At 39.2% G+C, this 14152-nt stretch overlaps 1 protein-coding gene across 1 annotated transcript in view; it reads left to right on the forward strand.

The window, feature by feature from the left end:
- ABCA1 (ATP binding cassette subfamily A member 1) overlaps window positions 1–14152 on the forward strand; it is a 127040-nt gene that overhangs the window by 22524 nt on the left and 90364 nt on the right. The window contains exons 2-4 of the mRNA XM_087716229.1: window positions 2647–2785; window positions 9185–9278; window positions 12671–12812. Coding sequence (XP_087572355.1) covers window positions 2720–2785; window positions 9185–9278; window positions 12671–12812 — 302 coding nt within the window. The 5' untranslated portion in view covers window positions 2647–2719. The remainder of the gene's footprint in view (window positions 1–2646; window positions 2786–9184; window positions 9279–12670; window positions 12813–14152) is intronic.

Genomic DNA, 14152 nt, shown 5'->3' on the forward strand with positions numbered 1-14152 from the left:
CTTTCTGAGAGATTTTTAAACAAATTCAGAATGACAAGTTTTCAGTAGTTACCAAAATGTATTCTTGCCATGAAAAAAAGAAGAAAAAGATAATATTTTAATCTTTAATCTTTTGCTGGATCAGTTTTGGACTGAAGCTATGGCAGAGGTTGGGTCAGTTCTACAGAGTCTCTGTTCTTAGAAGGCCTTTTTGAATTTGTGTTTGAATGTCCATATTGTCTCTTAGAACCAGAACATGAAGCAAACAAGTATATTAAAGAACCCAACCGTAAACTGTGATCACTCCAGCTGTAGCAGATCTTATGACTCAGGGGCAGACAATTTATTGCAGGGGATCATAGATAAAGTTCCCAGAATTTTCAATTAAAAGGTAAGATTCTAAAATAAACAAGGACACACTAACTTATGGTCATCGTCCCAACTCAATGTTGTTCAGATTGTTGGCCTGCCAAATATGATGACATAACTGGAAACTCTTGCCACTTTTAGTGGATCTGATCTCTTGTAATGTCTCTGTGTGTGAGAGGACCAACAGAGAGAAGAATGGGGTATGAGGTGGCCCAAGATGTTCATTATTTAGATATACTATTGTTTAACAAAGCTTAGCATGTACAACAGAGAATCTTCAGGGATTGGCAACGTATCTCACAGCCTTTGTTTCAGTGGTGGGATCCTCCTGGTTTAATAACTGGTTTGGTGATCGTGCGCTTTGCCTGCATGTCAAAATTTGAAGAAATCTTTACTTCTTGGTTTCTTCCAAAAAAAAAAGTAGGAAAATATCCCGGGCAGGCAGGTGGACCCATCTGATTGTCAGGGCGAACCGGTTTGCTCCCAGCTGATCGTTGAAGCTATTGGTTCGTCCGAACCTGTCCAAACTGGTAGAATTCTACCCCTGCTTTGCTTGGATAGTAAATAATGGAAGCAATTAATAAAATGTAGAAGAATGGAGTGTTAAAATTCAGATTCTTCATGAGGATTAGGGGTCTATACCTTTGTCTGTCAAGAGTTGGGAGATCTTGAGTTTTAGTACTGTCAGTCACTCTGTTTCAGCTTCAAAAAAGAAAAAAAGAAATGGGAAGCTACCCCTGGAAACCATCACCCCAAATCCTATATGTATAGATACTATAAATACTTGACTCCTGGAAGATACCTGTCCATGTACTTTCCAGGAGCCAAGTATATACATTAATGTTTATTTGCTAATGATTTTTTAAAGGATTTCGAAGGTAGCAGAGCTTTCTAGAACCCTGAAGAATTATGGCTAAGGAAACTGCACAGTTTGGGGCTCATTATGGGTGTTGAGAAGAGATGCAATGGTTCAGTGGTTAAGACACGAGCTTGTTGATCAGAAAGGTCAGCAGTTCGGCAATTTGAATCCCTAGTGCCGCGTAACGGAGTGAGCTCCAGTTACTTGTCCCAGCTTCTGCCAATTTAGCAGTTTGAAAGCACGTAAAAAATGCAAGTAGAAAAATAGGAACCACTTTGGTGAGAAGGTAATAGCGTTCTGTGCGCCTTCAGCATTTAGTCATGCCAGCCACATGACCACGGAGATGTTTTCAAACAGGGCAGGTTCTTCGGCTTTGAAATGGAGATGAGGATTACCCTCTAGAGGCGGGAATGACTAGCACATATGTGTGAGGGGAATCTTTACCTTTACCTTATGGATGTTGAAGAAAAAAGATTTGATGATTCTAGTTTTTCATGTATAAACACGTATGGAATGAGACCCCAAGTTTTCTGTGTATGGGGCAGAGTCAGAACATTGCTTTCTTCCATTGTAACTGCTCTTTAAGAGGCCATCGGAAGGTTTGTTGCATCTTCACACCAATACAGCTCTGCTGAGGAAAGGAGAAAGAAAATGGGGAGCGCAAATAACTGGGAGCAGGCTGGCTCAACAATTAGCTAGAGAGAGATGACTCCTTATTTGGAAAGGGCAGCTCATTATCAGCTATGTAATAATTATAGGAAAGAGACACGAAATTTCATCTCTTGTGGCAGAAGGACAAGTGTGACTTTTGGTTTTACAGGCTGTGTTTGAAAAGAGAAGAGAGAGACTCTGTTTGCCTTCTGCATATAAGGGAGGGATGCAGTTATCAACTAATTGAGAGTCACTGAAAACAACAGCAATAGAAATAACACTTAGACTTATATACTGCTCCCTAGTGCTATACAGCACTCTCTGCGTGGTCTACAGAGTCAGCCTATTGCCCCCAACAATCTGGATCCTCATTTTACCGAGCTCAGAAGGATGGAAGGCTGAGTCAACCTTGAACCGATCAGGACTAAATTCCTGGCTTTGGCAGAGTTAGCCTCCAATGCTGCATTCTAACCATTGTGCCACCACAGCTCAGCTACCTTTGATTTTGAAACAAGCAAAAGGTTTGCTGAGACAGCAATGGTTTTCCATTTCTCCCCCATCTTGAGGGTGGGAGGCAAGTGCATCATTGGCTCTGTAAGGGAAAGGCATCAGTGATGGTACTGCCACAAAGAGATGTTTGAGAAAAGTAGTGGAGGCCAATCCTGCTTTTGGTAGAATGAAGAGGGATAAAAAAAGGGGAACCAACCGTTGAAGCATCAGGGAGGACAGGTTGCTATTTAAAAGGATTTGTTTTTTGAGGATGTTAATCTCTTTTCTATTCTTTCTAGTTGATGAGCAGCCACAGGGATTCTGCTGTGTGCTGTTGCCCTCGGTGGTGCTCTTGGAGTGTACGGAGGGAAGATGGCATTCTGGACACAGCTGGGTTTGCTACTATGGAAGAATTTCACTTATAGGAGAAGGCAAACGGTAAGATCACAACATTGCTTTCTTTTGACAAAAGAGCCAACTCTGTGTTTGAAGAATTCCATAATTGGGCCTGTTCAGTTCAAACAATCATATTTCACTCTATAAATACATCATTTGGGCACAAATATTTCATATGGGTACAAATATCCCACAATATTCCCATTGATCTGGTTATGTCATATGATATGGATTGGAGAGCTTATATAAAGGACCCGAGCCAATAAGTTCTTTAAAGAAGTAAATTGTGTGTTGGATGTTAAGTATGAGACAAGAAGCTGCAGTTATCTTTTACTTTCAGTAAAAGCAGATAGGAGGCAAGAAGGACAGGGCACGGAGAAACTAGACTCATTCTTATTTCAACAACGAGAAAAAATTGTTTTAAGAGTTCAGCTGTAGAAATCATTTTTGCTCTGATCAGTCTAGCAAAAGAAAAGGTAAGCCCATAAGCACTCCATTAATGCTTTAGAGTAAAAATGGAGGCATAGTCACAAGTAGCAATAGCAATAGCAGTACAGCAATAGCCCTTGGACTTATGTACCTCTCTATAATGCTTTACTGCCCTCTGTAAGCATTTACAGAGTAAGCCTATTGCCCCCAACAATCTGAGTCCTAATTTTACCAACCTCAGAAGGATGAAAGGTTGAGTGCACCTTGAACTGGCCAGGATGGAACTCGAGGCTGTGGACAGAGTTAGCCTGCAATACTGTATTCTAATCATGGGTCAAGTAATACAATAGATGTGCCATACTGCTTAGCCTACATGTTGTGAAACATATATAGGCTACGCCTAGAAAAAGCAGAGGAATTACATCAACAACCCCAATCTGCTGCTTTGTGTTAATTACAAATTGTGAATTCCAGTGCTTGAGTCGTTAGAAACTATGGTGCAAACTAGATATGGAGGACATTAGAACGAGGAAGTCTGGCTTAAGCAGGGTGTGACTTTATTACTGCAATTCTAGCGGTAATTTAAGTAGAGGTGTTCAATACCTTCCATTGCTATGGTTAAGAGAGAGAGGATGAATAAAATCTGCATTGCAACTACTTTAGATTCCAGTTTGCTAGTACCGCTTAGAAAACAGAGTGGACTTAATAGAGTAAAAACTTAACACTACCTCTTTGGTGCTCTGCAGAATAGTGTAGGAAGTCTTCCAATGCAAATCTGAATAGTGTTGTTGACAGGAACGTAGCTAGGTCAAAGCGATTATCCACACTTAGTTGTTCTTGAGTCTTTTCTGACAGGTTTCTGATTCATTTCTCCAGGCTCTTATGAGAGTAGACATGAAAATAACGAGGGTGATACTGTGCCCTTTAATTTCCCATTTACGGTGTGAGCATTTGGACACTCCACAGACCTAAATATTTAGTAGTGATGTACTTGGCAATTTTATTAGTAACAGTGGCTTCTTGGACTATGTTATGAGGAAAGATTTTTAGCTCTGGGAATTAAAGTCCTTCTGGTGATCTTACAATAGCATCCATTCCATACTGTTTCTGGAACACTTGGGCTGGATACTGTTTCAGTGCCATCTTTCTCTTCCCCCAACTTTAAAATGGGCTTTTTCTTCCCCAAAAGCAGTGAGGTTATCATATGGGCCATCAAAGTAGAACAAAGAGGATACATCTTTTTTATTTAAAGGGTTACGTTCTTTCAGCAATGACACATTGATGACCACATTCAGAAAGAGGAGCCAGATATAGGTTAAGACATAGAGACAAAGCCAACCCATGAAGCAGCTTTTATTTGAATCATGAAAGTTCAACCATAGCCAATGAGATGAAAAAAACTTACAATCTGACTCTCTTATTAGTCTAATCACTGCAAGGGTTGCAAGACAGGCAATGATCCAAATATATCATATCCATAATTTATTTTCTCATTGCTTTTCAACTCATTACAGTAGTATTATTCGGCATGGCAAAGGATAAACTTTCTCTCTTCCTTTTCTTATACACATAATTTTAGAGTCAAACACTCTACTGAGTGAATGCAATGTACTTGAGTACTTTTGTCTTAAAGAAGTATGTGTTTAGGTGCATGTCAGAATTGGGCAATTTTGAGATAACATACAACATTTTAAGTACAGCTTTTATTTTGTGATTTTTGTAATTTTTTCTGATCATTCTCTTGCATCACATTTGTTTTTATATGTTGGATTTATACTTTAGTTATTCTAAATATTCGTGTTTATTATTCATTTGTATCCCACTTTTATTATTTTTACAAATAACTCAACGCAGCAAACATACCTCCTATTTTTTTCCATAACAACAACCCTGTGAGGTAGGTGGAGCTGAAAGGAAGTGAGGGAGGGTGAGGGAGAGGGAGGGAGGGAGGGAGGGAGGGAGAGAGAGAGAGAGAGAGAGAGAGAGGGAGAGAGAGAGATTTTAATTTAGGCAGAACGATAGTAAATTCATCAAGCTTCCCAAACTAAAGCTGTATAGAATTATATTGCCCCATTATCTCAAAAATCATATGTTGAATATGATGGACACTGTAGTCCAACATAGCTGGAGGGGCATAATACTGATAGCAGAGGTAGGTTGCCAATTCATTCTCTCTCTCTCTCTCTCTCTCTCTCTCTCTCTCTCTCTCCCTCCCTCCCTCCCTCCCTCCCTCCCTCCCTCTCTCTCTCTCTCTCTCTCTCTGCTTCTGTGCATGCGCAGAAGCATGCAGGCAGGTGGGCGGAGCCTCCCGCCGCCGCTACTACTGGTTTGGCCAAACCACTGGCTGATAGGTATTTGGATTAAGTCCACTGTAAGTCTTTTGTCTCTGTTCCTTATTTTGCTAACAAGTCCACAAATAATTTGAACTGTCAATCTGCAAAGTGAGCCAAGTTTTTAGGGATTGTGGGTATTCACAGCAAGAGGAACAGGGTCGGGATGGGTCAAATTACAAAGTAGGTATCACTGTGTCATGATGAAAACTATGTGGCTTGCATACTTGGGTGCAGCACTGGGATTCAAATATGAGAGTCCAGCTGACCTGACATTATCCTCACTCTATTGTGGTTTGTGCCAGATGCTTATGTAAGGCCAGATGATTGGGTATATAATATAATGAATGAAGGATGTCAGAGCCTCCAAAATCCAGTGGACCCACCAATTAAAAAGAGCATTAGGAAGATGAAGGCTTAGAGAAAGTTCACCTATGTTTACCCCATTCATTCTGCTCTGCAAAAATATGGCCTGTATTTGCTGCAGGTTGGAGTCAGCAGTTTTGCCCATGACTTTAGTCTATCAAAAACCTTTCTGAAGATAGATGGTAGTCTGTACTTTGTTACTTACGTTTCCACAATGGTAATCAGCTTCTTAGAGAGCTCTCCAGTTTTGAACCAATAAATGAGTAAGAAATGATGCTGGATTATAGTAGGTATACTGTATAGGCCTATTTGCTTAATGTTTCTGAAGCTGCTTTTTCCCTGGAGGTTTGGCCAGAACCTAATTGGTCCTGGATGCCTTCCAGCAGTGCGGATATAACTCTTGAGCTGCACACGTCAAGCTGAGCTCGGTATGCAGTTTTCATAGTGCTTCCTTCAGCCACCACAGTTTGGAGAATTGACAGGAAAGGAAATGCAGGCCAAGCTGTTTACTGGAGAGGTTCTGATGGGAAAATCATTTTCAAACATCTCTTTTTAGTAAGAGAGTCATATCACATTGCTGCATTTGTGGTTGATTTTGGAATAATAAGAGAGTTACTAACATTCTTTTAAATAAATATTATTTTAAACAGAATATTGGAATGTGGAGTATCCTTTATTTAGGATACTACCTGCTCCAATTTTATTTTCTTTACCCTCTTCTGGCTTCTTTCTTTCCCCATCTTAATTTCAAATACCATTGTCTCTAAATATCTTTATTTTTATTGTCTAGTTTTGGAGAATTCTCCTTCTCCTGTACTTAATTTTTATGTTGTTTCATCTCATTGGGGTGTTTTTAATAACGCTTTAAAAATCTCAATACTAACAAGTGTAAGATTTTTCTATACTTGTTGTTTAACACAGTAGGTTGGGTGGTTGCCGTAATGAATTTGGATCTGGATCTGGACCATTGGTGGGATTCAATTTTTTTTTCTCCTGGTCCTGTGGGCGTGGCTTGGTGGGTGTGGTGTGGCTTGGTGGGTGTGCCTTGGTGGCGTGGCAGGGGAAGGATACTGTAAAATCTCCATTCCTTCCCACTCCAGGGGAAGGTTAGTGCAAAATCCTCATTTCCTCCCGATCAGCTGGGACTCAGGAGGTGGAGAATAGATGGGGGTGGAGCCAGTCAGAGATGGTATTTACCGGTTCTCCAAACTACTCAAAATTTCCGCTACTGGTTCTCCAGGACTGGTCAGAACCTGCTGAATGCCACCTCTGATATGGGCCCAATATCTGAAGATATTTTGAGAAGAATTTCCTCAATTTGATTACAAATTGGCCTGTTTGTTCACTATTAATTTGCCTTGCAAGACACTACTGTACTAATTGTGGAAGCAAAGACTGCTGGTCCCCAGTTGTGAAAGGTAGATTAGGTTCCATGATTTCTACATCATTTTTCCTTCAGAATATGCTATTGGCAAAGGATATTGCACGAATGAATGTAATGTTTTGGGATGAGATTTGTTTACAGTTTAGATTTTGCTGACTTGCTGTAACATCCTCAGAACTTGCATCTATGCTAAATGTCAATTATCTAATTTTAGATCCTCATGTTCATGCTGTAGTCTACATAAACATTGAACAACACAGTTCTTCCACCAACATGCCCACCATGGATAGTCCATTTTTGTAGCTGATCTTTTGAATGCATTACTTTGTATGAAAATAGTTGATATAGCATTCTGAATCTTTGAAAACATTTTCTGAAAGAAAAACATCAGAAATTATATAAGTAGGTGGAGGATTATGGAAGGGCTGCTTCAAAAGCTTCTTCCAGTGTATTTATATATATATTTTCCATTTGGAATAATCATTTGGCATACACAGAAATCAGATACTTATACATTCCATTATGTCACTTGGAAAGGTTTGGCATTCCAAGGGTTCTTAATATGGTTTGACTCACAACCTGGATAATTTAAATGCCCGATATTGTTGCAAGGTATTGAGTCTAGCCCAGACTTGCCTAGCCCCTGTCCATTTTGAGATAGCTGGATTACAACTATAATAACAACTGACTATTCTTCCCAGAACGATAGCTAAGGTTTTGTGTGAATATGTTATAAATGCATGTAAATATATGCATATTTACAAAGGACTTCAAAATTATTTTTGAAAATAGACTCCAATCAGACGCCTGCACAAAAGGAGAAAAATGTTTGCAAAGAAAGGCCTGAAAAATAACAGATAGTATTGAAACCTACCTACAAAAGATCAAACACTATTCAGAGTTGACAACAAAATAACACATGCTGACTGTTTGATTTTTCATTATATAATAAGTACATAAGTGGGAAAAAATCCCCTGATGTTTGGGAAACTTATGAAAAATAAAGGCTGCACTGAGACATTTTATGTAAGGCATCTTACAGGCATTAATCTTCAGTATATATTTACATTTTGAGGGAAATTGATGTGAAAGTTCAAGTTAAGAGGAAAAATGTGAATGACTAATGGATATGCACTGGAAACAAACCTTCCTCCATCATTCATCCCATTCCTTGCTTAGTGGACAGAATTGCTATAAAATTATCGCTTCATGAATTAATATAGGTAGTCCTTGACTTACAACAGTTCATTTAGTGACCGATCAAAGTTGCCATGGCACTTTAAAAAAGTGACTTATGACCATTTTTTACACTTATGACCATTGCAGCATCCCTAGGGTCACATGTGCAAAATTCAACTGCTTGGCAGCTGGTTCATATTTATGACCATTGCAATATCCCGGGGTCATGTGATCCGCTTTTGTGACCATCTGACAAGCAAAGTCAATGGGGAAGTCAGGTTCACTTAACAACTGTGTTACTAACTTAATTCACTTGCAATAATTCACTTAACAACAGTGGCAAGAAAAGTCATAAAATGGGGCAAAACTTACTTAACAAATGTTTTACCTAGCAACTTATATTTTGGGTTCAATTGTGGTCTTAAGTCGAGGACTACCTGTAGTCCAATTGATCCAAGGGCATCAGGAAGGCACTGAATCGGGAAAAGCTACACCAAAGAGCAACATTTTGTTCACAGAAGTTTTTTTTTTTTTAAACCCTTCTACTTTTGTTTTCATTTGCTTCATCATACCAAGTATGTTAGTTAGTTTAGTTTACTTTATTGATTAGCCCTTGGGCCATATCAAAGTGCAGAGTTCTAGAACAAATTATTACTGAAATCTGATAAAAACAATTTAAATTGGAATAGGATGAAATTGATCATGCCAAGTATGGATACTGAGTAATCTGCTGTTTCTCCTCCTCTCTTCCAGGTCCAACTACTGATTGAAATCACTTGGCCATTATTTATCTTCTTTATTCTGATGTCTGTGAGACTGTCCTATCCACCTTATGAACAACATGAATGTAAGTTTTAAAATTGCCTGAGATCTTGGGCTTCAACTTTGGTGAAGGAGGAGTAAGTAAGAGGCAGATTGCATAAGAACGGAACTATTTCTAGCCTAGAAAGATGGAATATAACAGGGCTGACAAAGGGTTGGACCATCAGAGTGGTCAATACTTGATCTTCAGCCAGATCGGATGGTTCTTCAGTTTTGCATATGGCCATAAGAGCTGAAATCAGAGTTTTTATTGCAATTCATTTCTGATGTCAACAAATGCCATTGCTAAAGTTGCTCTAAGAAAATTTTAAAACATTTGTCTTTGCAGACCCCCTGAAAGGGTCTCAAAGATTCCCAGGAATCTCCAGACCACAGTTTGTGAACCACTGCTTTAACGTGATTTCTTTCACACCTTCACATATTATTTAAACCAGGGCTCTCCAACCCTGGCAACTTTAAGACTTGTGGACTTCAACTCCCAGAGTTCCTCAGCAAGCAGCAGGCTGAGGAACTCTGGGAGTTGAAGTCCACAAGTCTTAAGTTGCCAAGATTGGAAACCCCTGGTTTAAATGACAGAGCTGTGTTATTACCTGTAACTATTTTGATGGATGCTTTTATTAATAAAAACTATTGGCAAATAACAAATTAATCTTATACAACAGAGAAACCCTATGCATACTACAATATGGAATATTTAATTGGTCTTCTTAAACTCTTGTATATACATACTCTGAAGTAAAACTAGTTGACTTTCAACAGGATTTATTTTATTCCCTGACGTTGATGGCCAGTCTCACATACACACATGGATACAGATGATTGCTGGGTTGATTGATATATATATATTATATATATATATATATATATATATATATATATATATATATATATATATATATATATATATATATAGAGAGAGAGAGAGAGAGAGAGAGAGAGAGAGAGAGAGAGAGAGAGAGAGAGAGAGAGAGAGAGAGAGAGAGAGAGAGAGAGAGAGAGAGAGAGAGAGAAAGCTACTCTGTGTTCAGTAATAAGCTGCATTGTGTATCAGAGGTTAAAAGTGCCCATAATTTGTTGGATGTGAATGCACTTAGCTCACATCAAACAATTTTTTTCAGAACAGCTGAAAGATGTTTGAGAGAGGGATTCGATTCTTGAAACACAGAAACCTGTTCAAAGTGTTCCTAGTTAGCTCTACTCAAACAGGATTTTCTTTTTCAAAAAATAACAGCCCTTTATTATATTTCTCCATAATAATTCAGACTTCATTGGCTAGTTATAGAGAAGGGATTTCAACAGAGATGACTAGGCCTGATGAAATCTCCCTTGCATAACTTTTAATATTACTATAGTAAGTCAGTGAAGATGTCCAACTGAAGCCAGAAAAAACTAGGCTGAATTTCATACTGGAACCATGGGACCATGGAAACTCACAGTCAATCAAATCTATCTTTATGGTCATAGACCAGCATAAGAAGGAGGGAATGCAAACAATTGGTAATTTTAAAAGCTAAACAAAATAATCAGTGTTATAGAACAAAAAATGCTGTATTCAATGTATAAGACGGACCCAGATTTTCAGCCTCTTTTTGGAGGGAAAAAGGTGCGTCTTATACTTCGAAAAATACGGTATGTATGTATATATGTACAGTGTTTCCCTGAAAATAAGACAGTGACTTATTTTCTTTTGACCCCCAAAATAAGCACTTGGCCTTATTTTCAGGGAGGTCTTATTATTTTTGAAGTGCAGAGGTGGCGAGCGTGGTCACCTCATGGCTGCTGCTGTGATGCAATATTTTTGGGGAGGTCTCATTTCCAGTGGAGGGCTTATTTTAGCACATGTGCTCAAAAGCCCGATTGGGCTTATTATCCAGGGAGGTCTTATTTTCGGGGAAACGGTATATTTCTCAACTTGTGTATTTTATATGATCTTTCACTTTTAAAATTACTAATTTTTTGTTTCTGACCCTTTTTATAGCAAATACACTTAGACTTACCTACTTACCAGTCTATACTGCTTCACAGTTTTTTACAGCCCTCTCTAAGCAGATTACAGAGTCAGCATATTTCCCTCCACAGTCTGGGTCCTCATTTTACCAATCTCAGAAAGATGGAAGGCTGAGTCAACCTTGAGCTGGTCAGAATCCAACTGCCGAACTGCAGTCAGCTGGCAGTCAGCAGAAGTAGCCTGCAGTACTGCATTCTAACCAGTGCACTACTATGGCTCTCATGCTGGTCTATAACCCTAATAGAGATTTGATTGGTTGATTCACTGAGGTAAATTCAGCGGGTGACTGGGCCAATCACTTCTCCTACCCCATCTAACATAGTGATTGTTATAGAGAAAAATATTTGGGATAGGAAATCTGTGTTTGCTGCCTTGATCACCTGCAGGAAAAGTGGGATATACAGGTAATCCTCAACTTGCAATAGTTCGTTTAGTGACTGTTCAAAGTCATAACGGCATTGAAAAAAGTGGCTTATGATCATTTTTCACTGTTACAACCTCAGCAGCATCTCCCTGGTCATGTGGCCAAAATTCCGATGCTGGGCAAAAATGGTTCATATTTATAACCGTTGCTGTGTCCCTAGGGTCATGTGATCACTTTATGTGACCTTCTGACAAGCAGAGTCCATAGGGAAGCCAGATTTAGTTAACTAACTTATCAACTGCAGTGGTTCCCTTAACACTATGGCAAGAAAGGTTGTAAAATGGGGCAGAACTCGCTTAACAAATGTCTCACTGAACAACAGAAATTTGGGGTTCAATTGTGGGCTCAATTGTGGTCACAACTTGAGGACTACCTGTAACTTTAACGAATACAGGTAGGCCTGGACATATGACCACAATTGAGCCCAGAATTTATGTTGCTAAGTAAAAAATTTATGGTGAGTTTTGTCCCATTTTATGACTTCTCGCCACATTTGTTGTGGCAAGAATCCCTGCTGTTAAATTGGTAACACAGTTGCTAAGTGAATCTGGCTTCCCCACTGGCTTTGCTTGTGAGAAGATCGCTATAAATGTGTTCACATGACCCAAGGACACTCCAACTGTCATAAATATGAACCAGTTATCAAGCATCCAAATGTAAATGGGGATGCTGCAATGGTCATAACTGTGAAAAATGGTCATAAGTCACTTTTTTCAGTGCCATTGTAACTTTGAACAGTCACTAAATGAAACTGTTGTAAGTCAAAGACTACCTGTACATGGTACAAGACCCCTGTTGTCTTTTGCGCCTGTTTGCCCTTTCATAATTTGCTTATTTTCTGCATATGTTATAAGCCATTGTTTCTTGTTGCCATGTATCATATGTGTTTGAAGACAATTTAGGTGGGGGAGGCATAACTTTAGGACCGAGAAGTTTTAAGGATGATGTCATGCATTGTCCTAAATATTTATCCTCATATTTTTAGGTCATTTTCCAAACAAGGCCATGCCTTCGGCTGGAACATTGCCCTGGGTTCAGGGGATTATCTGTAATGCCAACAATCCTTGCTTTCGTTCCCCAACACCTGGGGAGACACCCCGCATTGTTGGCAATTTTAACGAATCTATGTGAGTATTTGCTATTTATTAAACTTTGGCCTGCCAATGTGAAGAAGACAAAACAACAACGCCTTATCAAGGGTACAGGCTGTTCTTTGCTGTACTCCAGGGAAGCTGTTGTCCTTTAGCACAAATGAGGAGCAAAAAGGGGGCGGTTATTGGGGGTAGAGTGAATATTATAAATAAGGAAAATGTAATGCCAGACAAATTTTCTACGCTGAAAGAAAGCAAGTTGCTTAGAACATCCTTAGCGTGCCTCTACTGTTGAGAGCTACCAAGAAATTTTGGGGCTTATGTTATCCTTTGAATGGGGGGAGAGAGTTGTTTATTGTTTGTCAGGCCCTCTAGGTAGGTCAGATCAGGAAACAGCTAATTTGATCTCGTGATTAAGGCACCTGGCTAGAAAGTGGAAAACCATGAGTTCGAATCCCGCCTTCGCCATGAAAGTCAGTTGGGTGACTTTGGGCCAGTTGTTATTAGTATTCACAAAATTTATTAAATCAAATCAAATCAAATCAAACTCACTTTGCAGGGTGGCAGTTGTGGAAAAAATAGGAGAAAGAAGGTCTGGGGAATATGTCCACCGTCTTGAATTATTTGTAAAAATAATAAAGGTGGGGCAAAAATTAATTAATGCTGCAGGAAGGCCACATGACCCAAGGACACTCCAACTGTCTTTATTGAGATTGACTGGTATAATAACCATCTTGCAAGTCTGTACTGAAGTGAATTAGGAAGCCATCTGTCTGAGTCATGTCTGAATGTTACCTCATTGTTCTAAGAAATGCTTCAGCCCCTTGTGCTTAAATGATGCTGGCTGTACATTTCCAATAAGGTTATCGTCCTTATTCTCTATCCCATAAGCTTGGTGGATATGCATTGCTTAATCCGAAAGAGTTCAAAGAAGTTTTCTACCCTGATAGTCATCCTGCAAATTCTTGTTTGTAACTTCAGGAAAGCTATTCCTACTCTACTTTACTTCATTGCTGATCCTGGAGATAAGACATGCTGCTTTTCTCCTCTTAAGAAACTGAGGGAATGGCTGTGTTTGCCTGACAGGCTGAACCACCCACTAGCCAATCATATCTCCACCTTGTTTGCTTTGCAAACTAAGCCAGTTCAATTAATAGATGTCTCCATGTGCTCAGAAACAACACTTAGAAGCAATTTATAAACAAGTGCTTATGGGAATATGATCGTGTTGACTTAGCAGAATAGCGCCCAATAATGTCAGACACAAAGTAAATGTGGATAAAGAAATATTTTAGGATCCTTTGGGGGGATATTTGAGGCTGTCTCTCTCATGATGACTAATAGTTTTTCTCTTTTTCTTTCTTTTCTATTGCTCT

Source organism: Thamnophis sirtalis, unplaced genomic scaffold (genome assembly GCF_051295495.1).
Source record: "Thamnophis sirtalis isolate CommonGarterSnake01/CBP01778 unplaced genomic scaffold, rThaSir2_p1.2 scaffold_5, whole genome shotgun sequence".
NCBI classification, from domain to species: Eukaryota; Metazoa; Chordata; class Lepidosauria; order Squamata; family Natricidae; genus Thamnophis; species Thamnophis sirtalis.